Below are 24,216 nucleotides of genomic sequence, written 5' to 3' on the forward strand. Positions count from 1 at the left end.
ACCGATTTTAGATGCAATGACTTGGATATAGTGACCAAAATAACCAAACAAGGCAAATAGACGAGTAGACAGATGACGCGAACAATATCAATACAGCGCAGTTTATAGATCAAGAATAAGCTGACGATAAACAAACACATAATAAAGATTGAAATAAAAAGAAAGAACCCAGGGTCTAATCGAAGACCAGATAGAATGAGAAGAGAGAATAAATAAAGCTCCAAAAAATGAATGTCCAACCATGTGCTCTTTTTCCTCCTTCTTTTCCTTGCCCCAAAACAGAGAGATATCAACCAAGCAAGCAATAAAACCGATCCTCCCAAAGAAAAAAAAAGATAATGTAAATGATATGCAAATTATATATATATTCACTCCCCTTTTCATTTCCACACCCACTCAATCACATACATGAACGCCTCCCCTAGGTATCCCGTCAGCAGCAAGCCCTGCGCATACTCGATCAGCTCGTTATCGGGCAACTCGAGGCTCTTAAAGCGATCGGCGTCGCCGCCGCCGGCGCGCACCCCGACGCGCTTATCGATGAGGGTCTTGAGCATCTCGCGGCCCGGCGTGACGAGGACGTACCGCGACTGCGTGGCGGACGCGTCGCCGGGCTCGTAGCAGATGGCTTCCTGGCGATCGGGTGACAGCCACTGCACGCCCTTGAGGTCGGTGGCAGACGTGGAGGTCGAGGAGACCGGGGAGGAGGTGGTAGTGTTGGTGTTGGTGCTGGTGGAGAGGTCCAGGGGCGGGTTGTCGATGGTGGTGTATTGGATGTCGGAGTCGAGGGAGAACAGGATGACGGTGTTGGCGGCGTTGTTGAGGCGCATGCGGAAGGTCGAGAAGTTGCGCGGGTCCAGGTAGAAGGTGAAGCTGGCGGTCACGGTCACGGACTTGTTGCCGTCGCTGGTGCCGTTGAAGCGGCGGATCTTGGAGATGGCTTGGTCGCGCATCGAGGTCGGGCATTTGGGCTTCACGGCGAGAGACTTGGATTCGCGCAGCGAGACGGATGGGATGCAGTAGGGGAAGTGGGCGGCGACGCCGAGCTGGTGGCAGGATTCGTTGCAGAATCGGAAGATCTTGCAGGCTGAGGGAGAGTGGGTTATGTTAGAGGGACGGGGTTTTATCGAAACAAATCTGGGAGCATGAGATAATACTTACTGTTGCAGAGGACGGTCGTGGTGCATCCGCAGTTCTCGCATAGACCGGGCTCATGCAGCATCCATTCTTTCCTCTCCGCTGCAAGAATGTCTCGTCGGCGGTTCAATTCCGAGATGCGTTTCTCGGCGTATCCGATTCGCTTGCGCGAGTGGTGGTGCTCGGGGGTCCTGCCGGCCATATGGACGAGCTGCTTGTATGCCAGGATCGCCTTGTCGACAGAATCGAGGTGTTCCCGGGACACACACAGCGCACTGAGCGCGTCAAACGTCTCGGGGGCTTCCGGACCCCTAACAGCTAGGAAATCCTCGACAAGGGCCTCGAAAAGGTCAGCTGCGTCTCGGTTGAGACCCGCGTCCATGTACGATCGGCCGAGACGGTGGATGACACGCAGGGCGTCCGGATCGCGAGACCGTTGATATTGATCTAGGACGTCTTTGATGTCCGCAGGAAAGTCGAAGTTTTCGGAGCTTTGAAGGTAGCGCACGACGACGTCTCGGGTGATAGGGCTGGTGATGCCGAAGAAGGTCCTACAGTGAGGGATGGTCCGGCCACAGATAGTGCGAGACTCGTTGTCTAGACCGAGCTTTTGATAGAGAAGAGAGAGCTGGTTCATTGCGTTCAGTGTGGTTGCATTCTGTAGCCCGAAGACAGTATCAAGTGCCGGGACCGCCTTTTCGAGGAGAAGAAGCGCCGACTCGAGGTCTCCCAACGAGACTTTGAGAGAAGCAAGATCCTGCATGCTACTTAGCGTTTCGGGGGCGTTGTTACCGAGGGTTTTCAGTCGTCCGGCGAATGAGCGCTCGTACAACGCGGCGGCTTCGGTGGCATACCCATCTTTCTCGCAGAGGGCTCCGAGGTCGTGAAGGACGGCATAGTTCTTCTGGTTGTCTCGTCCGAGCGTGCGCTTATAGAGTCCTAGCGATTCGAGATAACATGCTTCAGATTCTGTTGGCATGTCTAAATTGCGGTAAGCCTGGCCTAGGGAGTGCAACATGGCAGCGCGTGATAACTTATCGGCATCCAGCGCCGGTGTGACTTCCAGCATCTTCAAGGCGTCATGATATTCGACCACCGCTGCCGTGTAGTTTCCTTGATTTAGCGCCGCTTCTGCCCTTAGGCGAGTGGTAAGTGCTTGGGACCAGATCGTGGCGGCCGACAATTCATCCTTCAACTGGAGGTAGAGTTGAGCCACTTCGTCCATCTGAAGGATTCGCTGACGTCCGGACTCATCATGAACCACGGCTCCTCCCGAGATGTACTGCATGTGGATGAAGACGTTCTGGCTGCCTCGTAGTAATGCAACGTACTCGGCATCTGAAACGACCGGAGAATCTGGCTCTTGCCTAATTTCCGGGGTGTCGGCTGGCTGTGATTCATCTGCAGTCCCCAAGGTCTCTCGTGTAGCTGCTCTGCTCTCACTCCGGGCGTATTTGGCGACTAATGAAAATCGTATCGTGTTTGCTCTCTTTATTAGCTTCTTGCCTCGGTTGGAAGTTGAACGCGCGCGCGATGGGCCTGCAGAAGTCTTAGTCTACAACCGAAAGTCAAACGTGGATCTACAAACCCTTGGGAGTCTTCCGTCCAAAAAGCTTCTGGAGAAATGATTGTCTCTTCGACGAGACCGTGTTGTCCTGTGGGCTACCGTTTGGATACATTAGATCTCCCTGTGACTCAGCCTGTAGATGGTTTCTGTGGTGTTCATCTCCGCAAAGGGTCAACTCGTCCCTTTTGCTACCTAGGATAGGTGTATCGCAAGCTGCCGTGAGCGTCGCGTTAGTCAGTACACTCTTGGAAATCCAGGTGATCGCGTATAGACCTCCATACCACTCGAAGTAAAGCTTGATACCGATTGCCCATTAGTCTCAGTCGCACTGCCCTCAAACTGCTGGTATGTGCCATTGGGAGCATGTACTGCGACATAGTCAACACCAGAGAGAATTATCTAGTTTGTAGGAACAAACCTTTCTCCAAGTCGTATATCCCAGCAAAGCTAATCGCTATCAATTCATCTTCATCGCTCTGCGAAAACTCTGCTCAAATTAGCCCGGCTGGTCACTTCCATGAGCACAGTAAAAGAAGGGCGCGTACTCCTATGAGACCATGAATCTCGTAACTTTCTCGCACGCCTTGCGAAAGACGGCTGATCGATACCGGATACAGGGGTTGTGGGGAATTTAGATCCCATGGTGCTCTTTGGAGCAAGGCTAGGACTCCGGCTGTGGGCTATACTTGAAAGATCTCTCTGCACGTCTCGAAAACTTGCATCATCGCGTGGGTCATTCAGAATAGGCTCATATCTGTGAGAATCGTGTAAGAAGCTGACTTCTGCATGCTCGCGGACTGGACAATGATGGGTGGATACTGACGAGATATTACATTTCTCTCCGCAATGCTTGCAGGTGACGAAGGATGGCATGTCTGCGAAGAGTATCATGTTAGGAAATAATGCATAGAATGTGTCGGCGGGTATCCTACTGCGCTGCCTATCCACCCTTTCACCATTATCACCAACTGCAAAGTGTCTCTCACAGCTGTTGCAGAAGAAACGCATAGGACGACAATCTAGAGGAATGAGTCGCTTCTCCATGCGGTAACCCTTTGTAATTAGTCTAAAAGACCCAGATGGATCAGCAAAAACGTGCTTCACATATTGGGAAGGAGAGAGTTACCGATCTCGCGTCATCACGTATACGGCGACGGCAGCGCCGGGGCAGAATCGCGTGAGATAGTGGTTGTTGAGCTCGGTGCTACACGGCTAGTTAAAATGGCTCCCTCTCGCAGGGCACAGGGAGATAAACCGTACGAGGAAGAAAACACCGCATCGCAGTCAGGACATTTGACGTCAATTGCCCCGAAAGTTGCTCCATCGTCATCTCGAAAGGGTGGAAATAAGCGCAGAACCTCTTGGAAGTTTTCAAGTCCCCCTGCTCGTTCTGACGGGTCTGGATATCGAAGGTGTGTTCCATTAGTCTCCTCCGCGGATCGCTTATGCATCGGTATGTAGGTAGCCGGGAGAAGCGGCAGCTTACCGCTTGTAGATCTTCCAGCCAAGGATAGTAGAACGTCTGATGCTCGTAGAATACGCGTCTTGGCCTTCAAGCGGCTGGGGGTGGGATGCGATGCACCACCAAGCGTGATTTGCTTTTCGAGTTCCAGTCTCGCCTCGGGATGTAGGTTATAACTGCCGACAGCCTCCCTAGGTCAATGCGCACAGGTAGTTAGTAGCGGGCATATTGGTTACCGCAAGAGCCGCAGCCGGGGGACTGCAGAGAATTTGCATGAGCTCACCGGTCAGAAGGCGATACGTAGCGATCGCACTCCATGGTCGTCGTGAAGATAGGAAGGGTGTGATGAGGACGGCGACGAGGTGGATGATGATGAGGGGAGGAAGACGAAACAAAAGAGATTAAAGAGGACTCGAGGTTTCACGGCCTTTCCGTGAGGTCTCAGACAGGAATTTGAGAATGAAATTAAGCATGAGAGACCGGGTGAGGCGTCATTTTCAATGAACTGTAGGTTTCGCTGGCGCGCATATGCAGGTCAAGCGGTGCTCGCCATGGGGGCCACCAGCAGTAAACGGTCTGCCCGCATATTTTTCTCGTTTCAAGGAGGAAACTGGGAGAGTTCCTCCAGCGTCAGTGCTTGTCATCCCTCGCATCCTTAGTGGGACGGGCCCAGAGACAGGGAGAGGCGCCTGGTTGACAAAGACCTGATATATTGATCGCTTGATTGATTGAATAGACAGGGAGAAAGGTTGTGTGTCTGATTCTTTCCCTTCTCTGCAACCATGCTATCTCATGCTCGGACGAATCAATCGACAGCCGAAGCGAGTACTGCAGATGATTGATGCGACGAGTCCCTTTCGTGTCTCCTCGTTTCGCGCCCTGGCGCGGTTCAATAAACAAGCTGCCCCTTGCATGGACAATGGAGAGACATGGATTCACCGCATTATCTTTGCCCCAGAGCTTTTCATCACGTACGTGCTTGCATAATATCCTCTGATTCTTCTTCGACATCCAAGATCCGTTATTATTTTTTTTCTCCCCTCCCAACAGCGGATCAAGTGCTGCCACCGGCGTCTCACCTGTCATATTTCCGGCTTGGTAGAGCGACAAACAAAGCGATCGTTGCGGATCGACACGCATACTTGCATCCCGAAGTGATACATCACAACCCTTCAAGGCGCATCCAATAATTGGCTGGCATTATGACATAGTCGAGACAATAGTCTGCTCCGTAATAACGTTGGACTTGGCTCCTGCGCTCCTGATCTGTCGTCGATCGTCGACTTTAACGTTGAATAGTGGCCATAGTTCAAGCCATGTTTCTTTGACGTGAACCCGAGCCACCACACCGAAGGGGAAAAAGGAAAAACAAAAGGGAGAATTCGTCGAGTTAAATTCAGTAGAACGCCCGAAGAACATGGAAAGAAGCTGGTCCATGCCTCTTCTCTCCATCCCTTTCACTCACTGGGATGTCCGACCGGGATGATGACAGGGTCAGGAAGATCAGGGCTAGACCTCCCCCGGAGCCCTACGTTCTATAGATAAATCGCATCGAACTTAATCGCCGTCAACCATGACATCCCTGCGGAGCAAAGCCCTTCGGAGTGATAATCATGGCGTTTTCATTCCCTGCATCTGGATCGAACCATCGGGGGAAATCCCCATGGTCAAAGAGAGTTCAGCACTATCTGCTTCATATGGCCTCGCAACTGTAAGGACCCCATCGCTCCGAAGACTTCTTGGTGATAAGCCCTGTCACCCTTGAGAGTGGTTACCCCTGAAGCCAGAGGAAGTCTAATCCTTGTGTCGTCAAGTCTGGTGATCCGACGTAACTACCTCGGCATGAACCTTGGGCGACTTGTTGGTGGGCGGCAATCACTGCCAGCAGGTTTTGTGCAATTCATCGGTGGTAGAGCATCCGGATTAAAAAGCATCCCATAATTACTGGACGCTGTTTCCGGATCTCAAGTGTTGATTCCGGGGATTTGGCTGTGGGGTTGCAGTGAGTCGGAGATGTCAGGGTGACGTCCTCGCGCTCAACGTCATCTTTACGTGCCGCAGAGATGACGCCCACTCACAGTCCATATATTACCCAGCCTGAAGAGTGAGGAATTCTATAAGATAGTTGGCAATTAATCCCATTGGAACAGATTGCGCATGATTTTCAACTTACTTACCTAGTCCCAACATAGCAGTCACGGCAATATGGCAAGTGTCATTGCGGGCGGCCTAAGCAAGGCCCAAGAGGCAGTCCAGAAAGCCACGTCCAAGGACAAGAAATTCGTAGAGCTGGAGAATGACACCACTAGCGTGAACAAAAACCAGCCTTTGACTACCGATCATGGCGTGAAGATCAGCAACACCGATCAATGGCTTCGACCTGCCAATGAGGACCACACAGGTCCGTCGCTCCTGGAAGACCAGATCGCACGAGAGAAGGTATGTGCAGACCTGTTTGCTGCGCTGGTATCACATCAAGGCCCTCTAACATCGCTCAGATTCATCGCTTTGATCATGAGCGTATTCCCGAAAGAGTGGTACACGCTCGTGGAACCGCCGCCTTTGGAAACTTCCGGTTGTTTGAGAGCGCTGAAGATGTGTCTCACGCTGGAATTCTGACGGACACCTCAAGGAACACCCCGGTGTTTCTGCGGTTTTCCACAGTCCAAGGTAGCAAAGGAAGTGCCGACACGGTACGTGATGTGAGAGGATTCGCCGTCAAATTTTACACCGAGGAAGGTAACTGGGATATCGTTGGCAACAACATCCCGGTTTTCTTCATCCAGGACGCAGTCAAATTCCCTGATTTCGGTATGGAACCACCCTTTTGGAGTGTAAGCAGTGATTAACATGTAGCCACAGTCCATGCGGTTAAGCCGGAACCACACAATGAAGTGCCACAGGGTCAGACGGCTCATAACAACTTCTGGGATTTCGTGTATCTGCATCCCGAGGCCACACACATGTACATGTGGGCCATGTCTGACAGGGCTATTCCGCGTTCATACCGCATGATGCAGGGATTCGGAGTCAACACCTACTCGCTCATCAATAAGGAGGGCAAGCGACATTTCGTCAAATTCCACTTTATCCCTCATCTCGGCGTGCACTCGTTTGTGTGGGACGAGGCTTTGAAACTGGCTGGACAGGACCCGGATTTTCACCGCAAAGACTTGATGGAGGCTATCGACAACAAAGCCTATCCTAAGTGGGATTTCGCCATCCAGGTCATCCCTGAGGAGAAACAAGACGATTTCGAATTCGACATTTTGGATGCCACCAAGATCTGGCCCGAAGAACTCGTTCCCTTGCGTGTGATTGGCGAGCTCGAGCTCAACCGCAATGTCGATGAATTCTTCCCTCAAACTGAGCAGGTGGCCTTCTGCACCAGTCACGTCGTCCCAGGAATTGATTTCTCCGATGACCCCCTGCTGCAGGGCCGCAATTTCTCCTATTTTGATACCCAGATTAGCCGGCTTGGAATTAACTGGGAGGAGATCCCTATCAACCGGCCTGTATGCCCTGTCATGAATCACAATCGCGATGGCCAAAAGCGCCATCGCATCACTCAGGGCACCGTCAACTACTGGCCCAACCGCTTCGAAGCTGCGGCTCCTGTACCCCCTGAGAAGGGCGGATTCGAGTCGTATCCTGAAAAGATCGGTGGTCCCAAGAAGCGTGCCTTGAGTGCTAAATTCCGTGAGCACCATAACCAGGCACAGCTTTTCTATAACTCTATGTCCCCACACGAAAAAGAGCACATGAAGAAGGCATTCTGTTTTGAGCTGGACCATTGCGATGATCCCACTGTTTATAACCGACTGGCTGGCCACCGGCTGGCTGAAATCGATCTGAATCTCGCCCAGCAAGTTGCAGAGATCGTGGGCGCTCCAGTGCCTGAGAAGGCGTACCGCCAAAACCACGGCAAGCGATCCAAGAATCTCTCCCAGACCGAACTCCCGGCCAAGAAGCCGACCATTGCCAGTCGCCGCATCGCCATCATTATTGGTGATGGATATGACCCCGTGGCATTCAATGGAATCAAAGCGGCCGTGACTGCCGCCGGGGCTCTGCCTTTTGTCATCGGCACGAAGCGATCACCCATCTATGCCGATGGCGAGACCAAGGACACTGCAAAGGGTATCATCGCCGACCATCAGTATGATGGCCAGCGCTCCACGATGTTTGATGCCACATTCATTCCTGGTGGGCCTCACATCTCCGTGCTGAAAGCCAACGGACAGATTCGCTACTGGATCACGGAAACCTTCGGTCATCTCAAGGCGCTCGGTGGCACGGGCGAAGCTGCGAACTTTATCAAGCAGACATTAGCAAATGCGCTTGATGTCAAGGTGGCCACCTCGGCGGAACCGGTTAACTGGTATGGAGTGGTAACGGCTGGGTCACCCCAGAAGCCAGAAAGCTTCCGTGAAGGTGTTCAGATCGCGAAGGATGCGAAGGACTTCTTCGGCAAATTTTTCTATGAGATTTCTCAACATCGAAACTACCAGCGTGAGCTGGACGGTCTCAGTGCAACGGTGCCTTTCTAGAAACTGCCGGCCACGATCTTCTATCGGAGTGTGCTCAGTATGTATAATGGCTTGTCAAATATTGTGAATGTGGATGTGGATGCTGAAATCCAAGGACAAAATGTGTTCGATAACCTGTACAACTTCAATTGTTGTCATGAATTTGCTAAATGACCAAATGTATCTCTAATCGTATGAATAATGCAAACGCTTCCAATTCTCGCTATAAAGAACACAGATTTCCAAATCCAGATACAGTAGCCATACACCCCGATTTTGCGATGGAATAATTGTACAAAGCGGGTATCGAACGGAATGCAACGGCTGAAAATAATCCAAGTACTCCAAACATGCATGTTTCAAAAGAAAAGAAAATGTCTAAACAACCAGATCGGTTGCTCAAAATGTGGATCGTTATCAAGGATGTGAAGAATCCAAAATGGTGTGAAAATGGCAGTGATTAGGGGTTAGACCCATCTCCACCCAGTGTTCACGGATTCTCGACTGGTGATTACTGACGAGAAAAGGCTGTTGGACTGGGTCCGCAGAGACGGGTCTCTGCTTAAGGTGAAGTTCTGATGTTCTCTCATTAGCAGCGTGACTGCAGCGTTGACGTCGATTCCTTCGCCCGTATCGGTGACTTTCAATGCCCATTTAGCATCTTCCTCATGATAACCGAGATCCCCAACCATCATGGCAATGGCTTTGTCAACAGGATCGCGGACCTGCGGCTGATAGGAAGGAGCAGATGGCGAGGGAACCCGGAGACGCTGTGTGTGCGGTGCGCTGTGAGAAGGAACCTGAGATGCCGTTGCAGGCGGGGCAGGTGATGGTGATCGGCGTTCATGTGGGTGACCTTCTAGGTGGTGCATTATGGCACCATAGTTTGAAATTGGACGTTCGTTTGTGTTGGGATGGACGCTGAGACCTTGTGGTTCCTTTTTCTGGTTTCGAAGCTGCTCCGCGTACACTACTTGTCTTCGACGGTGATTGGGGACCTGAGAGGCACTCCCGTTGGAATCAGTGCTTTTTTGTGAAGCATGGCCTTGGGAGCCATTCGAGCTGCCATTGGATGACCGCGATACTCCCCGCGGAGGAGTGCTTTCTCGTGGCCTATAGCCTCTCGAAACGGCCTCCTTCAAAAAGCTGAAGCGACTGACACCTGATTCGGCCTCCTCCCATTTTGTCAACCCAAGCGATCGAGCTCTTTGAAATGTCGCCGCGGCACTGTCCGTGAAACAAGCCAATCCGACATTCAGAACTGCTGACGGGCCAAGCGAGAGGATGAAATAAGTCCATTCTTCTGTTCATTCAATACCTGTTAGCCTGGCCTCGAAAGGCACGTTATAGTAAATTGCAGGGTGAACTGACCTAATGCCACTTCCTCTTTCAAAGGGTCTTCCTCCGGAGCGTCGTGGCCTTCGAATATTCCAGCTTCCCGTGCCTCGCGACACATGCCATGGAGTGGTTGAAGCAACACACCGAGACAAGTCCACAGCTCCGTCATATCGTACAGCTGATCACGGGATAGGCCGCCTTTGTTACCGTGGCCAAATCCATCCGGAGGATCAAATAGAACATTGTCCATGCCGAAGGGCTCGGTAACGGACATTGACGAGGACTTGCGTCTACCCACGGCTGCAATCCCTCCATCTAGCCAGTCCATTTGGCCCGTAATATCGCCTTCTCTGTTTTTGCCACAACCGAAAATGCGACAAAAAGTCCATATACGCCAAAAAGCATCGTCGACCGCCAACGCCCGGGCCTCATCTACACCGAGGAGGCCACTTTTTGTTTCTGGACGAAGAAAAGCATCGCATTGTGCCAGAATGAGCGACTTGAGTTGCGCAAGCGTAAAAATATCTTGCGCGTAGCGTTGAAGATAAAGAAAAGGAGTATATTCGGGAACCGGCGCATCGGGGTCGACTAGAAGTTGCCACTCGCAATCCCACGCCGGGCTCATTTCGCGGAGTTCCCACGCTGGAGGCGAGACTGTGAGAACGGTGTTTTTCATTAGACGTAGCTCGTAATATTTGAAAACACGGTAAAACTGTTTGTCAATCACTGCCAGGTGGAACAGATCATCGAGGGAGCACGCATGTTCCATTATCAAAAGAACTATCTTGTCAGGCAGGTGAGAAGGTATGGTTCCGAGGGATTCTCTTTGGACTGAGAAAGTAAGGTCTAATTTTGGCTCTGGAAAGTCACCGTCAAGCTCAAAGACCATGCTTGGAAGCATGAGTGGCTCGGGTTCACATGGTGCATTGTCATCGGTACTCGTGTCTTTGCTCGACGAGATAAAGATTTTTTCCTCGCGAACATCATCCTGATCCTTTTCAAAGATGATGACTGGACCACCCGGGCTCATACTGCCGACAGGGGTAGTACCGACAGGAGTAGTGCCAATAGGAGTGGTGCCTATAGGAGTAGTACCGATTGGGGTGGTTCCCGCTCGACTGGGAGCCCTCTGATCTTCACAAATTTCGTTGGTCTGAAGGCGAGGAAGTTGCAAACGCAGTTCACGTTCACTAGGTTCAAACGAGGGCCGTGGCGGATGTTCGAATTCCATGAAGACCGGAAGCTCCATCGAGTCATACCTTTCTCTCGGTTCGAATTTGTACTCCAGCTCCTTTGGACCCGACATGTCTACCTCACGCACCGGCTGGATCTCATTCTCGGGCCTCATGCCGCAGCTGCTTGGCGAGCGTGAGTCGGGTTTGTTGGACTTCTTGCCAAAACTAGGCAAGTTAAAAGTGAAAGGCATCTTGTTTTTCGGGGTTTTCTTCGGCTTTAAGTCTTCGCGTGATTTTGCAACGCGCAACTGTTCACTTCGTTGCACATCGATGGGAGGCGGAGGCGCTCGTCGAGTAGGGATCATGTCCATGTTTCCACGGCTGATCTGTAAAGGCTCGTCCAACAGCTTGTAGGAATTGGGCGACCGAGCGGGCTGTTCTGCAAACCCAGAAAGAGCACTCTCCAGGTCGTCCGCTGCCTGAGAAAGCGTTGGATGATGTCCGCGCTTTTGCTTTCCAGTCCGCACCTGATCGGCCGGACCGCCGTGCTCATTCGGGCCATCCCCAGCTCCAGGTTGCCCTCGAGGGCTGCGACGAACCGACAAGGGAGCTAATTGAATGATGGGCTCCAAGGGTAGAGGCTTGTCCTTCAACTCCGCCAATGTGGGCTTTTTCTTCAACGGGCTGGGGGGGATATGGCGTGCTGACGCCGCATCATCGAATACACCAGCAGCTGCAGGTGAGAGAAGCGAGACGTTTTCCACCGATTTGGAGCCAAATCTGCCGGGATCGGAGTTATGACTCGTGATGGAGGATCGGCGACTGTAACATGAAGAGCCATGGTCGAAAAGTTCGCTCGATGACAACGAAGACGAAGTTTGTCGAGTGGATTCAGAAGGGTAGCGGGCTTCATGACTGTTCACCAAAGGGGATCCGGTGCGAGGAAACTGCATTGCTTGGGAGGTTTCGTTTGACGGGGATGTCAGGGTGAAATGAGTGGAAAGCTCGGGGAAGAAACGAAGGTAGTGAGTGCCCGACTTTTGCTGGTTTCGGTCGGAGGGTGCGGGAGAGACAGGTCGTTCATCGTCGTCAATGTCTTCGTCAAACCAGTGTGCATTGTTCTTGCGGGGAAATGGCGAGACTCGACCCTGAGAAGAGGCCATGGTGTTCTGGGTATGTTTTGAGCTTGCTGACGAAAAGCCAAGGGGAGAAGCTAGCATCCTCATCTTGCGAAAGGATGAGGGCTTAACTTGGCCTCGAGTTGACCGCTATGAGGTTATCTGAAATACAATCAACTCGGAGAGAAGCCGTGCTCAGTGAACAAGTGGCAATGTCTGCTATTGATGAATGTGATTGGAGGGAATGGTCGCTGTGACACTGTGATCAGACAAGGTGTCTTTGGATGCTTCCCAAACTGCACATCATTCAGAACGACTAGGCGGGAGGGTTCTCTTTGTTGTTATTATTGACAGTATTACTCTGACCAAGTCCCTTTGAGTGCCCTGTTCTTTCTACAGAGACCGTCGGCCGAGCCAGGTGAAAGACATCTGTTGGAACCGAGCAGAGTGAATGAAACAGTCGATCCTCTGCTCAAAGAAATCCGATGTCACCCGGGGTGGTATTCCAGAAGACGAGGACACAAAGACTGTTTCAGGCAACTGATAGAGATTGATTAGCTCAAGTTTACAGAGAACAATTGGCGGTTTCGACAGTCAACTAACCAGTAAGTCCACCCAGGGGGGCGGAAGCGCAGTACAAAGAGCAGAGGGGGGGGAAAGGCCCAGGATTTTACAAAGAAAATCAGCGCACAAAAGAGCTGCAACGGCGAATCGACGATCATATACTATTTATTAATCGGGGGGACTAGTCGCAGTGTCTGACCACCACGTGCCAGGGATACCTTCATGATCCCTGGCGGGAGAATGCGAGCGAGACATGGGAGCTAATTATGGGGTATTTTCGGATCCTGGAAATTGTGTCATAAGATTTAGCAAGAACGGAGCAGAGCTGATAGGCTGAAGCCAAGAACGAGTGATCCAGGGGCGTCGAGTCGAGTTGCGAGAATGGATCTCCAGAAGGATGGAAGAAGGCAGATGGAAGGAAGATGAATCGAATGACACGAAGGGGCCAAATGGCGTTGGGCCGTATTGTTACCGTATCCGCCCTGCCCTGTGCTGCGGCGGGGGCCCGTCAGCGCTGTATTTCGCCGTATCGACCGGTTTCAAAGGCGCCCGCGCTTGATATCTGCACTCTGCAGATTCTCCGGGATCGTTCTTCCTCTTTCATCCTTCCCCAACCCTGTGTTTGCTTTTCTTCCAGCCTCTTTCTCGTTGTTCTAATTTCGATATGCTTCCGAATACAATGAGAATCACTTTTTCTTTGATCATTTGATTCCTTTGTCATTCCCCATTCTCTCCTTACCGTCCCCTATTGACTTCATGTTGCATACTCCGCCATCCAGCGGTTGACGATCGACATCCCTCGCAGCAGGTCCGGTTCGTGTGATGGTAATCGAGTAAGCAGGCTTTCTGCATCTCGCAGGAAGACCACTAATTTGGGGCAGGTCCGACGGTTAGTTCTTGGGGCTAAAGCATAACCATACCAATCGGGTTGGGGGCTGTGCGACTAGCAATGTGCTAGGCATGGCCAGCCGGCGCAGACGCATACCGGGGAATGGTTATATTTAGGCCTTTCGAGGGGGCATCGTTATTGTTGTTTGATGCCATTGTGGTTGCGACGGCGCAGGACGACGATGGCTCTGTCGCTTGATCCATGCATGGAGAGGCTGAGATAGGAGGGGAAAAAAGCCTTGCTCATGCACGCCCTCGACCCCGACCGACGATGCACAGTCGAAGAATAAACAGGTTGGCGGTCAAACTTCCCCTCATTGAAATCGCTTTGCGTGATTAATGGATCCATTTAGTGAGGCCCACTACTGCCTGGTTCCCTGTTCAATTGTACGCAGTAACCCCATCAAGAATGATCGCATGCAGACATCCCTGTAGAACCCCATCCGACTTCACGTATCCACCGTGTTCTAACCAATCCTCCAGCATCTGGGTGTGACGTATTTGTTTGGCACGCATTAAACGCCTGCAAGTAGGCGCTGGGGAAGGCCAAATTCTTGACAATGCCCTACGAGGCATCATTCTCGAGTTTTCAAGAGAAGTGGACTATCGCCGTTGTTCAAATGTCAACTGCATAGTAGAGCACCGCCCCAACTTCGGGTTCCACTGCGGATAAGCTTAGTGTTGCTCGCTTTCCAGCGTCCACCGTCCAGGCACACCCGCGACCGGTTCGAAGTTGCCGTATTACTGGATTCCGACCTCAACAATCAGCCTTAGTGATTGTTTGGGAAAATCTGGGACTCGCTGACAGGGCGAGCTCTTCAGCCCCTGCGTTAGTGGAAATCTCTCGACCCAACCGCTCAATACGGAGTACGGCTGCCTGTGGTCAGTCAGGTATTATGGGCCGCTCACTCCCCAAAGTCAAGACGGCAATTTGGGGGCCATCGCAAGACCGGACGCGTCGTCGGCTGATGAACCCATGTTAGTGTCTTCAGCTTCTTCACCTCTCGCTCCCCGTGATGCCTACTGCGGTACGTGGCTGATCTACTAGCTCTGAAACTCTTTCATCCTGGATGACGGACAGACTACAGGAGGCTTGAAACATCCAGCTATGATATCATTCAATCTCCTATGCTGACCACTCTCGTACCTGATTAAGTTCTGTTCCTGGATCCAGTCTCCATGTCATCTTCGTCGTCATCTCTCTTTTTGGCCCCTCGGTTTCGCGTCCGCGTGGTTGCCCCTATTATTCCTAGAGACCAACAGAACGATGCACCACCAACAGCTTGACAACTCATGCGCTAAGGTTTCCGATATCCATTTGAACCGCCTCAATGGACCATTCCTCCAGTCCTCGTCGGTCTTAACTCTACTCCGTACGCCGTAGGTCCGGTCCGGTCTGACCGAACGAGCGACATCCCAGACGTCTGGCTTAACCCAGCAGACGATTAACCAGACCGCAAACTTAGATAAATAGCCCAGACCACGCTAAACAGACTTCCAGAAAGCATTCGCTTGTCTGTGGGCACCACGGTGAAGTTCAGGATTGAGACAAATGTCCAGAGTTTCATCCCTGCAAACAGAAGGGGCCAGAATTCCTGACGATAGGATATCAGCAGTTGCCCAATCCTTCACCAACAAGGGAGCAACACTTACATTATTCACTTGCTCCATGATGGTGCCGTAATCCTCTCCGCGCAAGTAGCCCATGAGGGCAATGAGAAGGAACGTGTTGTAGGCACCGCCGATCGTTTGGTCAATCACGACTTTCGCAGCGATATTTTTCACGTTTAATCTCGACCGGGGCTTCTGGTCCTTGCCCTTTTCCGTCTTGGACTTGGGGGCTGACTTCTCCTCGTATGAACCGGGGAGAGCCGACTCTAGACCTTCCAGCCACAGAAAGGTCAATGGCGACATCAAGAAGGCACACGTGGTGAATAGCCACAGTGCCTGGCGGTCCAGTTCAAAGGGTCTCTGCGAGAAGGGAAGCTCTCCGGCACCTCCATGTCTAGAGTATTACAGTTATTACCTGCATATTCCCCATGCACGGCGATGCCGATTCGCATTGTGATTCGTTAGTTACAGCTCCCAGATCGAGGACGGAGTACGTGGGCAACCAAGTCGAGACAAACGAGGAATGTTGGTTGTTGGCTCTCCTCTTTCTCATCTCACCCTAGCTCATTCAAGATCGGGACCAACTAGTCAGCTTACCTGGTTCTGGTGCGCCTGGATACCCTGGGCCAGAATATTGGACCCGGCATTGATCAGCGTCGACTGCAACGAGGCCTTGACGACTGCGGGTAACGCCATCACGGAAGACAATTGAAACCACGTGGAATTTGGGGCCAGCAATTGACGGAAACGGAGTACTAGTAGCAGGCCCTTTTTCGGTCTTTTCCTGGGGTAAATGATCAGCGTCGATCCTCTTTTTTGACCCCAAATACGAATGCGATGATGGATCGTACCCCTGCGATACGTGATCGGTCCCCACGGATGGACGTTACGTCAAGGACAAAAGCGGTGGACTCGCAGATTTCTGCGTTTGAATTCCAAGCCAAGTGGCCAAGATGATAAGGACGCAAGAGTCGAATATAAAGAAGACACGAGACTGGCAACAGGGCGCGTCAGGATGTTGAGGATTTAACGGTGGATCTTCAGCCGGGGTCGCCGATCTCACGGTGGGGATGCGAGAAAAAGGAAGGTTTACACGATTCGACGCCCAACGGTCAACTGCCAGCAAGAAGTCTAAAAGGATCGGAACGGAGGAATGGCAGCAAAGACCAAGGGAACGTGGTTAATTATATTAAAAATGCCATGTGGTCCATTATGGAATTAAATCGGGCCCGGAAGAAGGGGCGAATTGACCAGATTTCAGAAACACGCCAAGCCAGCAGGGGACGGGCTTTTGTCGTATCTTCTCCATCCCTTTTCTACTCGGTTGAAGACACATCGATAGGCAAAGACTTCATATAAGTGTCTAGAATGATTCTTCTAAGCTCCATATCAGCGCTCTGTCGCCTCACCAGGAAAGTTCTTTCCGTTTCAAGTCGCTCTGGCAGTCGAGTTCTTTGCACACTGTAAACATAGGTTAAGCTTAGCAACCTCAGTCCAGGACCAAGCTGGCGACTTACGTTGCTCTGCCTGTTGGAACCTCGAATTCTCTCTTGGTTTTCGAGTAGTTGGGTATATCTCGGCCCCTTGTAGCTTTTCCAACCTCATATGTGACTGGAGGCGGTAGAGAATATGTTTTTGAGTCTCTGCCAATCCAGATCTGTCAATATAAATGTTTTGGGGTAAATCATGAATTGATGAGAAGGTACCTGAGCTCAGACTGCACTTCATGGACATAGAGGTTCTATTAGACATTTATTCGTTAGTATTTTTCTAATTTATCTCAGGAGTAAATGTAGTAAACATTCGGGTATTTCAACATACTCGCTCCCAGAAACATAGGTCCGATATTGCACCTCTAACTCGTGTATCTTCTCAGTTAGAAGACGCCCGAGCGTCGCTGAGGTTGTTTCAGAACTAGGGCTAGCCTGATTGCAGTAGATATCATATCGAAGAGCCGTCCTGGATTCAGAAACCGGAAAAAGGTTCAGCGAATACCAGCATCCCGTGCCTTGGATAGTATGCAAAGAGGTTATTGGAAAAACCGTACAATCCTCTGAGGCTTTTTGGAAATATGACATCAGGTGTGCTATTAGGGGTATGACGCTTTGCTTTCGAATCTCGCTCTCTAAGCTGGCAGTATTGAGGAATTCTCCGGATGTAACTGACGAGTTAGGTTTATACTCTTAGAAGACACTGCGGTATACCGTTGAAATGGACCAACAAGGGGGCGGGGGCAACACTCACGAGCCATTTTCCAATTGAATTCGCCCTCAATCGTCCGTCCTGTCACCCAGCTGGACTGGGACCGAATGCCATTTCTCTGCACGAAGGCATCCAAAGCGCGAGTCTCGGGCGCAGACACCGTCGGAGTGGCATCAAAATTCACAAACACAAATCCATCATCGCTCATCACAGTGTGGATCTCAAAAAGACTATTCTGCGACTTCTGAAACCCGGGAACGTGATCAAAATGAGGCGCCTTGATGAGGTTTCCCAGCGTGTTGTAACTCCAGCCATGATATCGACACAGGAGGACCGGCGACGACCCGCACTCCTTCTCAACGACCGTGTATGCTCGATGACGACAGACATTGTGAAATGCTCTAATCCCCCCGTCTTTTCCTCGCACCAAGAAGATCGGAAACCCGGCTACCTGGAAGGACTGGTAGTCTCCTGATTTGGCGAACCGGCTGCGATGCGATAGGCATATCCATGTCTAAGAGGGGCGGTTATGTCGTGTTGATTGGATGTGGACAGGCTAAGCTTTTCTTACTTTACTGAACAGCGCACGTCGCTCGAGCTCGTAGGTCTCCTTCCCTACCCACCAGTCTGCAGGGAACTCTGACTCCTTGGAAACGACGCCTACTTCGCCGTGTTCCCCCACGGGGGCTGCGGCTGCGGCTGCATCTGCATCTGTATCGAGCGGCTTCGGTTCACGATCGACAGGTAGTGGCTGCTTGTCTCGGATCGAAAGGTATGGCCAGGCCCGATATAGGAAAATGAATCCCGCCAGGAACGCAACTAGCACTGGAGTCGGTGCTACGGGGACCACGGAAGTTAGGGAGTCCATGTTGAAGTTCGGGGGAACGGAAGGCTTAGGCACGATCTAGTTCGATTTCTTACTTTTTAGCACGAGAAATGGAAAGGGTCGAAGCTTTAAGGGAAACCCCGGGAGATTCCAGAGTTGATCAGCAGCTCATGCATTATCTCCTCCAGTCTGCATGCTCGTTGGACTGGGGTCCACTGAGTTTTGGCCGTCGCAGCAAATGAGATGGACGCCTCGTAAAGTTGCCGGATCGGGAGGGGAATTCCAGGGTCTGTGTGTCATATAAAAGCGTTGTGACACGTCAAATCCATCGCGTTGTTCGGCTGCTCGCTGATCTTTTGAGTCTGGAGAGATGCAGCTGGTCTTCCTGAGAGGCGAGAAGGGTGACTGCATGGGTGGAGTATTACGATGAGAAAAGAATATAGAAACTATTGAAATACTGACTTTCGCCAGATAGATACAACGGCTGCTATTCATGCCTATTCCTGACGAACTCATTCTCACGCGGACCACAGGTCTATGCAGCAGCTTCAACATGCTCCGGTCTCCTGTCTTGACCCTCAACTTTGGATTCTTCTCGCAGTCTATCCATGGCGTGTTGCTGACATACCAACTCGAAGACACGGTCTTGGTAGACTTCAACCCATCAGCTCTGTGGGGAAAATATCAGACACAACCGAATATACTCACAGGAAACGCCATTTTCCTTCTCCGGATTCAAGATTCCTTCGCTATACACCCCCTTTTCGAGGTTATGTTGCGCTCTCTCGCAAAGCTCGTAATCCTCCTGGGCCACCTGTCGGACGAATTTGAAATACTCCTCAAACTTATCGCCGGATTCCACGTGGTAGTAGTCGAACTCCATCCGGGTGACGTTTGGATCTTCCGTTGGACACACTCGGAACGAGGACATACCGCCTCCATATACATTCAAGGTGCAATTCGGGAAGAAATAGAGGAATAGCCCGTCATCCGGTTTCTTGGGATCCGCAATATGCTGCGAGAAGTTCTGGTGGTTGTGAACTGTGTAGAATGTTGGCGGATAGTAAACGGAAAACGATGGATGCGTGTACTGGCAGTGCAGGCATTCTTGGTAGCCATCGACCCTATTAACGAGTCAAGTCAAAATGCCTTCTCCGTAACTCTGATGAGCGGCATTTACATTGTCTTCCAATTGAAGTGTCCTTCATATTTGATGCTGCGTCGGTAGGGCCGCTGAGTGAAGTCCACTTTCTGCAGGAGTGGCTCCAGTTCGGGGAAATATTCCTGGAAACTCGGGGCCTCGTCCGATAAAGTCGCAAATACAAGGCCAGTGGGGGTGACATGGCAGCGCAGGGGCCTTTCCTGAACTAGAGTTAGGCTAGAGGCTATATAAAAGATGTAGCCGAGGGTTCATATCATGCGTTTGAATTTCATTTTATCCTCACTTGTATCAAAAAGCACTTACGGTTTTGGCGCAAATGACCTGAATCTCATCTGCTGCAGGGAAAGGAGCGTCCCCAGAGACACGAAAGGCCAAGATTGGCTGCTGAGCTACTTCGTACTCGACCTTTTCTCCAACATTTTGAAATCGAGTCACCGGCCCAAGAAGGTACCAAGACTGTCGACGTGAGATAACCGTTCCTTGCTTTCTTCGTTCTTCCCTCCTGGGAGCGTACCTTCAAGAAGACGGCCCTGCGCTCCAACTGATAGAGCGGAGGACTGCAGTACCAAGATGCTGGCAGAGTACGAGCAAGCTCCGTCATGGCGGACAATTAATACAAGTTGGCTGGATATGGTAGATTGTTGTTCTAGTCTAACATCTGGATGAAACCGAAGCAAGCTGTCGACCCTATATGAAGAGCGACCCCTTTCCATGCACCATGTCGATCGGATTGTTATCACCCTCGTTCATTGGATAGGCATTTATTTGCCTGAACAGGGTATCAAGTCCCGAGCAGAGCAGTGGTGGTTTATCTAATATGATCAATTTCTGGCGAATGATGGGGGAGATGATGTGTCAAAGGGTGTGATGCAGAAGAGTAGTATGCAGCAGTGCCTTGATAGGCGACCTTCATGTAACTCACGAGCTCAGTCGAGCCGACCGGATCAATCACGCGTCAGATAAAAGGAGGAGACGAGCATTTCTCAAGGGATCAATCAGAAGCGAAGACACCAAATGCACTGCTTGGCTTCTAGAAACAGCGTAGAACACTACTAGGCACTCTAGTAGTCAATACTGCCCGTATAACTCCAGCAAAGGAAGCAACCGGTAGCCCAACAAATCTAGGCAGCGAGGGAACATCCCATGAGGCATCACGGGAAGTTTCATTAACTTGTGCTTATGAAGCATCGTGGAATTATCGCTGTTGCCTGTTCGTCATTGTGGTCGGTGGCGATGGAGAACGCCCACCATGGATCAGTCTCGCAACCACGTGCGTTTTCTGGAATCTCCTTTCTCAATTCGGCTGGAATCTGCTCGGCGATGCGACTGGTTTGTACCTGTGAAGTGAGGATTTAGTGGTGAACATCGAAAGAGTTCGTTGAACATCGTTTTTGTTATCGCGATCGGAGATCACATGTTCGGCGATCAGGTGGACCCCCTCGATTACGTCGTGATCCTCGCCTTCCGCTTCATCGCCTTCTTGTTTCTTTCTCTCTTGTCGGCCGGGAAGAATGAGCTTCATCGTCTGACCTTTTCCGATTCATTCTCATAATTCGCCCGTCCATCAGCCAAAATGGCCGGTTCCGGAGTGCAGTACACCCCGCCGCCATCGCCTCCGTCGCCGACGGCTTCCTTCTACGACGTCAGCGACGACGACGAAGATGACTACAACACCATCTCGCATGCCACCTCTCGCAGAGGTGTAAAACTCTTGTTCTCCAAGAGCAAGGTGGGTGGCATTCTTCTTCCCTTCGAAATTACTAATAAGCTAATCGATTTGCGCCTCCGCAGGTCTATGTTCACCCCACCCCTTCCTCTAGAGATAACATCCCGGGCTTCATTGCTCTCATTCAACAAAAACCGGCGCCTTCGACCACCGCTGCTTCCGCTGGCTCATCAAGAAATGGCGAAAAATCCTCGTACCTTCTCGCCTGGGTCCCCGAATCTTCTCTCGGTGACGCCTACGAAACCTACGTCAAAGTCGACCTTGCCGACGATTCCTCTTCTCCGAAGCAAAGGTATCTAGTGCCCCCGCTACCAGCGACAACTTCATACCGGGATCCCATCGGCCTCTACGCATTCGCCGTGCCGCTCTCCGAGATATACTCTTTACTGGTGCGACCGCCTAGCTTAGGATGGTGGTTTGGAAGCCTGGTCATCAATACACGAGCTGGCGATAGCTTTCCCGCTCTGTTTTTCCACGACTCTGAATGTGAGTCGACAATATTACAGAAGAAGAAGAGAACCAGGGAAACATTTGATCCCTTCGCCGAGGATGGCAGTGTGTTCTGGGGTGGCGACGAGGTCTTGAGGTGGCTGCGAAGATATGCCGAAGTCCAGCGTTCCGCCGTCGATCACAGTGTGTATCTTATCAACCCGTCGGATGAAGATCAGATGTCCTTTGGTCGTCCATTAGCATCCGATGGACTGGAAGCGCATCGATCTCAGAACCCAGCGGAGAGCTCGGCTCAACCCGGTGGAAGCAGGCAACAGGATGCGGGTATGGACCCGTTCACCAAGGCACTGAAGGAAACTCGGTGGAAGGTCCTTGAATCACTCAGCAAAATAACGACCTTCACGAGGCGGACGGCGAACGAGATCGCCGACAGCCCCCGCATACCCCCTCAGATGCGCCGACTGATGAAAACACCCGAAATCCAGACTTTGCAGGATGAGTTCGATAGCGCTAGGTTATACTTAGCTCGGTGGGCGATGAGTATCTCTGAGCAGAGCGAGAAAGAGAAGAATCAGCGCATCTGGACTGCTCGAGATGTTCTCGAAATGGAAAATAGCGAAGTTGGAGATTTTGAAATCTTGGAGCTCGAGACAGGAACCATGTCTATTCATGAGCGACGCAAGGTGTTGACGCTTCAAGAATGGGAAGGCTTCTTTGACTCGAACACTGGAAGACTGCAGATTACAGTCGAGGAAGTGAAGGAGAGAATATTCCATGGCGGCCTTGATCCAAACGACGGCGTCAGAAAGGAGGCATGGCTGTTCCTTCTCGGGGTCTACCCGTGGGATAGCTCCCGCGAAGATCGCCAGGCGCTTATGAACTCCAAACGTGATGAATACATTCGACTGAAGGGGGCTTGGTGGGAGAGGATGATTGAAGGGTCATCTACGGAGGAGGAGTACGAGTGGTGGAAAGAGCAGAGAAACCGCATAGGTAAGCTTCGTTGTTTTTGTGCGCAACCCCTCAGCTGTTGGCTAATCCAGCGACCATCTATAGAGAAAGATGTTCATCGTACGGATCGCACGATCCCTCTATTTGCAGGAGAGGATATTCCCCATCCAGATCCGGACTCGCCATTTGCCGATACTGGCACCAACGTGCATCTCGAGCAGATGAAGGATATGCTCCTGACCTACAATGAATACAATCCGGATTTAGGTTATGTACAAGGAATGAGTGACCTGCTAGCCCCGATCTACGCTGTCATGCAAGACGATGCAGTTGCGTTTTGGGCTTTTGTTGGATTCATGGATCGAATGGTAAGCCTACTTGAAATTTGTCGTTAGTACGATAGTACTAACCTCAGTATAGGAGCGAAACTTCCTCCGTGACCAGTCGGGCATGCGCGTTCAGCTTCTTACTTTGGATCATCTCCTCCAATTGCTTGACCCTCAACTCTATCTTCACCTGCAATCTGCCGACAGTACCAACTTTTTCTTCTTTTTCCGGATGCTCTTAGTCTGGTACAAGCGCGAATTTGAGTGGGCCGACGTTCTTCGTCTATGGGAGACCCTCTGGACCGACTACCTAACCAGCAACTTCCATCTATTCATTGCTCTCGCCATCCTAGAGAAACACCGAGACGTGATCATGGACCATCTAAAGCACTTTGACGAGGTCCTCAAATACAGTAAGTTTCCCGTGAATACCACCCCGCTTAACCGATTGAATGCTAAAACGGCCAAAGTCAACGAACTCTCCAACACCATGGACCTTCTCCCAATCCTCACCCGCGCCGAATCTCTATTCCGTCGCTTCGAGCGCTCCGTCCAGGCAATCGACAAGAAGAACAACTTCCCCGCTCCCTCTGCACATCAAAGGCGCCCAATCCAAGACTCTACAGACCCAAATAAGGGCAAATCGCCTCAGAACTCCGCAAACGCCGGCTTCAGCAGCGGCGTCAATGCCGGTCGCAACTCCCAGCCACCCTCATCATCCCAGGGGTCTGGTACAGAGCCCAAAGTCATCTCCCCGGAACTGCGCGATCTACTGAACAAGACCATCTACTGGAGACAGGAGACAGAGTCGAAGCATCCTCAACCGGAACAGAATTCGCATCCGTCATAGAAATTTCCCTTTCCCCCTTGCTTTGACCCTGAATGTCTCTTGCACCGTCGACCTAGAACGAACGTGCAGAACATGCATTCTCTGTCAAATGCGTATGTGCTTATATCAAATCAATTTATCGGCGACAATAAGGAATGGGTGGATTGGCGTTTTTTTTAGCGTGGCTTTTTTTCTTTTTCTGTGTACTTTCTGTTCTGATATAATCATGTCATTCACGTTCTATGAAGCAGCTTTGGGAATCAAAGAACTGATCTGACAGTTTCTTTTGCTCCGTAGACTAGATAATCGAGGTAAAAGAAAGTTATCGATCTCACCAAAGCGCAAGCTTAATCAA

General features: G+C 51.2%; 7 protein-coding genes across 7 annotated transcripts; 3 read left to right on the forward strand and 4 right to left on the reverse strand.

Annotated features, from left to right (window-relative positions):
* Nucleotides 1-2: 2 nt before the first annotated feature.
* P170DRAFT_509943 (tetratricopeptide repeat protein) lies at nt 3-4,484 on the reverse strand (the record flags this gene model as incomplete). Its single annotated transcript, XM_024854726.1, has 11 exons — nt 3-1,087; nt 1,162-2,676; nt 2,726-2,917; nt 2,986-3,072; nt 3,123-3,191; nt 3,250-3,579; nt 3,637-3,770; nt 3,831-3,908; nt 3,965-4,103; nt 4,191-4,357; nt 4,450-4,484. 11 exons carry the CDS (start codon nt 4,482-4,484, stop codon nt 381-383), a joined length of 3,453 nt encoding a protein of 1,150 aa, XP_024704693.1. The 3' UTR covers nt 3-380.
* Nucleotides 4,485-6,371: 1,887 nt separating this feature from the next.
* Nucleotides 6,372-8,716, forward strand: catA (catalase catA; the record flags this gene model as incomplete). Its single annotated transcript, XM_024846739.1, has 3 exons — nt 6,372-6,605; nt 6,665-6,977; nt 7,029-8,716. The coding sequence occupies 3 exons, from the start codon at nt 6,372-6,374 to the stop codon at nt 8,714-8,716; spliced, it is 2,235 nt and encodes a 744-aa protein (XP_024704694.1).
* A 446-nt stretch (nt 8,717-9,162) lies between these two features.
* On the reverse strand, nt 9,163-12,371 carry P170DRAFT_475689 (uncharacterized protein; the record flags this gene model as incomplete). Its single annotated transcript, XM_024853284.1, has 2 exons — nt 9,163-9,998; nt 10,067-12,371. The coding sequence occupies 2 exons, from the start codon at nt 12,369-12,371 to the stop codon at nt 9,163-9,165; spliced, it is 3,141 nt and encodes a 1,046-aa protein (XP_024704695.1).
* A 2,523-nt stretch (nt 12,372-14,894) lies between these two features.
* Nucleotides 14,895-16,516, reverse strand: P170DRAFT_436972 (Mpv17/PMP22 family protein). Its single transcript, XM_024849264.1, has 4 exons — nt 16,241-16,516; nt 15,987-16,167; nt 15,432-15,749; nt 14,895-15,373 (listed from the first exon to the last, which is right to left on the reverse strand). The coding sequence occupies exons 2-4, from the start codon at nt 16,083-16,085 to the stop codon at nt 15,224-15,226; spliced, it is 567 nt and encodes a 188-aa protein (XP_024704696.1). The 5' UTR covers nt 16,086-16,167; nt 16,241-16,516; the 3' UTR covers nt 14,895-15,223.
* A 278-nt stretch (nt 16,517-16,794) lies between these two features.
* Nucleotides 16,795-20,180, reverse strand: P170DRAFT_426318 (aromatic ring-hydroxylating oxygenase subunit alpha; the record flags this gene model as incomplete). The annotated part of the gene is made up of 10 exons (XM_024847703.1): nt 16,795-16,850; nt 16,907-17,130; nt 17,211-17,550; nt 17,634-18,105; nt 18,163-18,495; nt 19,046-19,071; nt 19,126-19,541; nt 19,598-19,779; nt 19,883-20,035; nt 20,094-20,180. 10 exons carry the CDS (start codon nt 20,178-20,180, stop codon nt 16,795-16,797), a joined length of 2,289 nt encoding a protein of 762 aa, XP_024704697.1.
* A 596-nt stretch (nt 20,181-20,776) lies between these two features.
* Nucleotides 20,777-24,137, forward strand: P170DRAFT_436976 (GTPase-activating protein GYP7). The gene is made up of 5 exons (XM_024849265.1): nt 20,777-21,308; nt 21,371-22,748; nt 22,812-23,074; nt 23,127-23,445; nt 23,503-24,137. The coding sequence occupies exons 1-5, from the start codon at nt 21,153-21,155 to the stop codon at nt 23,880-23,882; spliced, it is 2,496 nt and encodes an 831-aa protein (XP_024704698.1). The 5' UTR covers nt 20,777-21,152; the 3' UTR covers nt 23,883-24,137.
* P170DRAFT_183469 (uncharacterized protein) lies at nt 23,890-24,196 on the forward strand. The gene has a single exon (XM_024842672.1). It carries the CDS (start codon nt 23,971-23,973, stop codon nt 24,136-24,138), a length of 168 nt encoding a protein of 55 aa, XP_024704699.1. The 5' UTR covers nt 23,890-23,970; the 3' UTR covers nt 24,139-24,196.
* Nucleotides 24,197-24,216: the final 20 nt, after the last annotated feature.

This window comes from Aspergillus steynii (assembly GCF_002849105.1).
Source record: "Aspergillus steynii IBT 23096 chromosome Unknown P170scaffold_4, whole genome shotgun sequence".
NCBI classification, from domain to species: Eukaryota; Fungi; Ascomycota; class Eurotiomycetes; order Eurotiales; family Aspergillaceae; genus Aspergillus; species Aspergillus steynii.

What these genes read in the sequence shown, in the direction of transcription:
- P170DRAFT_183469 (XM_024842672.1), top strand. Translation starts at nt 23,971, where the DNA reads ATGCGTATGTGCTTATATCAAATCAATTTATCGGCGACAATAAGGAAT.
- P170DRAFT_436976 (XM_024849265.1), top strand. Translation starts at nt 21,153, where the DNA reads ATGGCCGGTTCCGGAGTGCAGTACACCCCGCCGCCATCGCCTCCGTCG. An exon ending in TTGGATTCATGGATCGAATG is followed by an intron (nt 23,075 to 23,126) that starts GTAAGCCTACTT and finishes ACCTCAGTATAG; the next exon opens with GAGCGAAACTTCCTCCGTGA. An exon ending in TGACGAGGTCCTCAAATACA is followed by an intron (nt 23,446 to 23,502) that starts GTAAGTTTCCCG and finishes AAACGGCCAAAG; the next exon opens with TCAACGAACTCTCCAACACC.
- P170DRAFT_436972 (XM_024849264.1), bottom strand. Translation starts at nt 16,085, where the DNA reads ATGGCGTTACCCGCAGTCGTCAAGGCCTCGTTGCAGTCGACGCTGATC. An exon ending in TCCAGGCGCACCAGAACCAG is followed by an intron (nt 15,750 to 15,986) that starts GTAAGCTGACTA and finishes CCCTTCTCGCAG; the next exon opens with AGACCCTTTGAACTGGACCG. An exon ending in TCATGGAGCAAGTGAATAAT is followed by an intron (nt 15,374 to 15,431) that starts GTAAGTGTTGCT and finishes TCCTATCGTCAG; the next exon opens with GAATTCTGGCCCCTTCTGTT.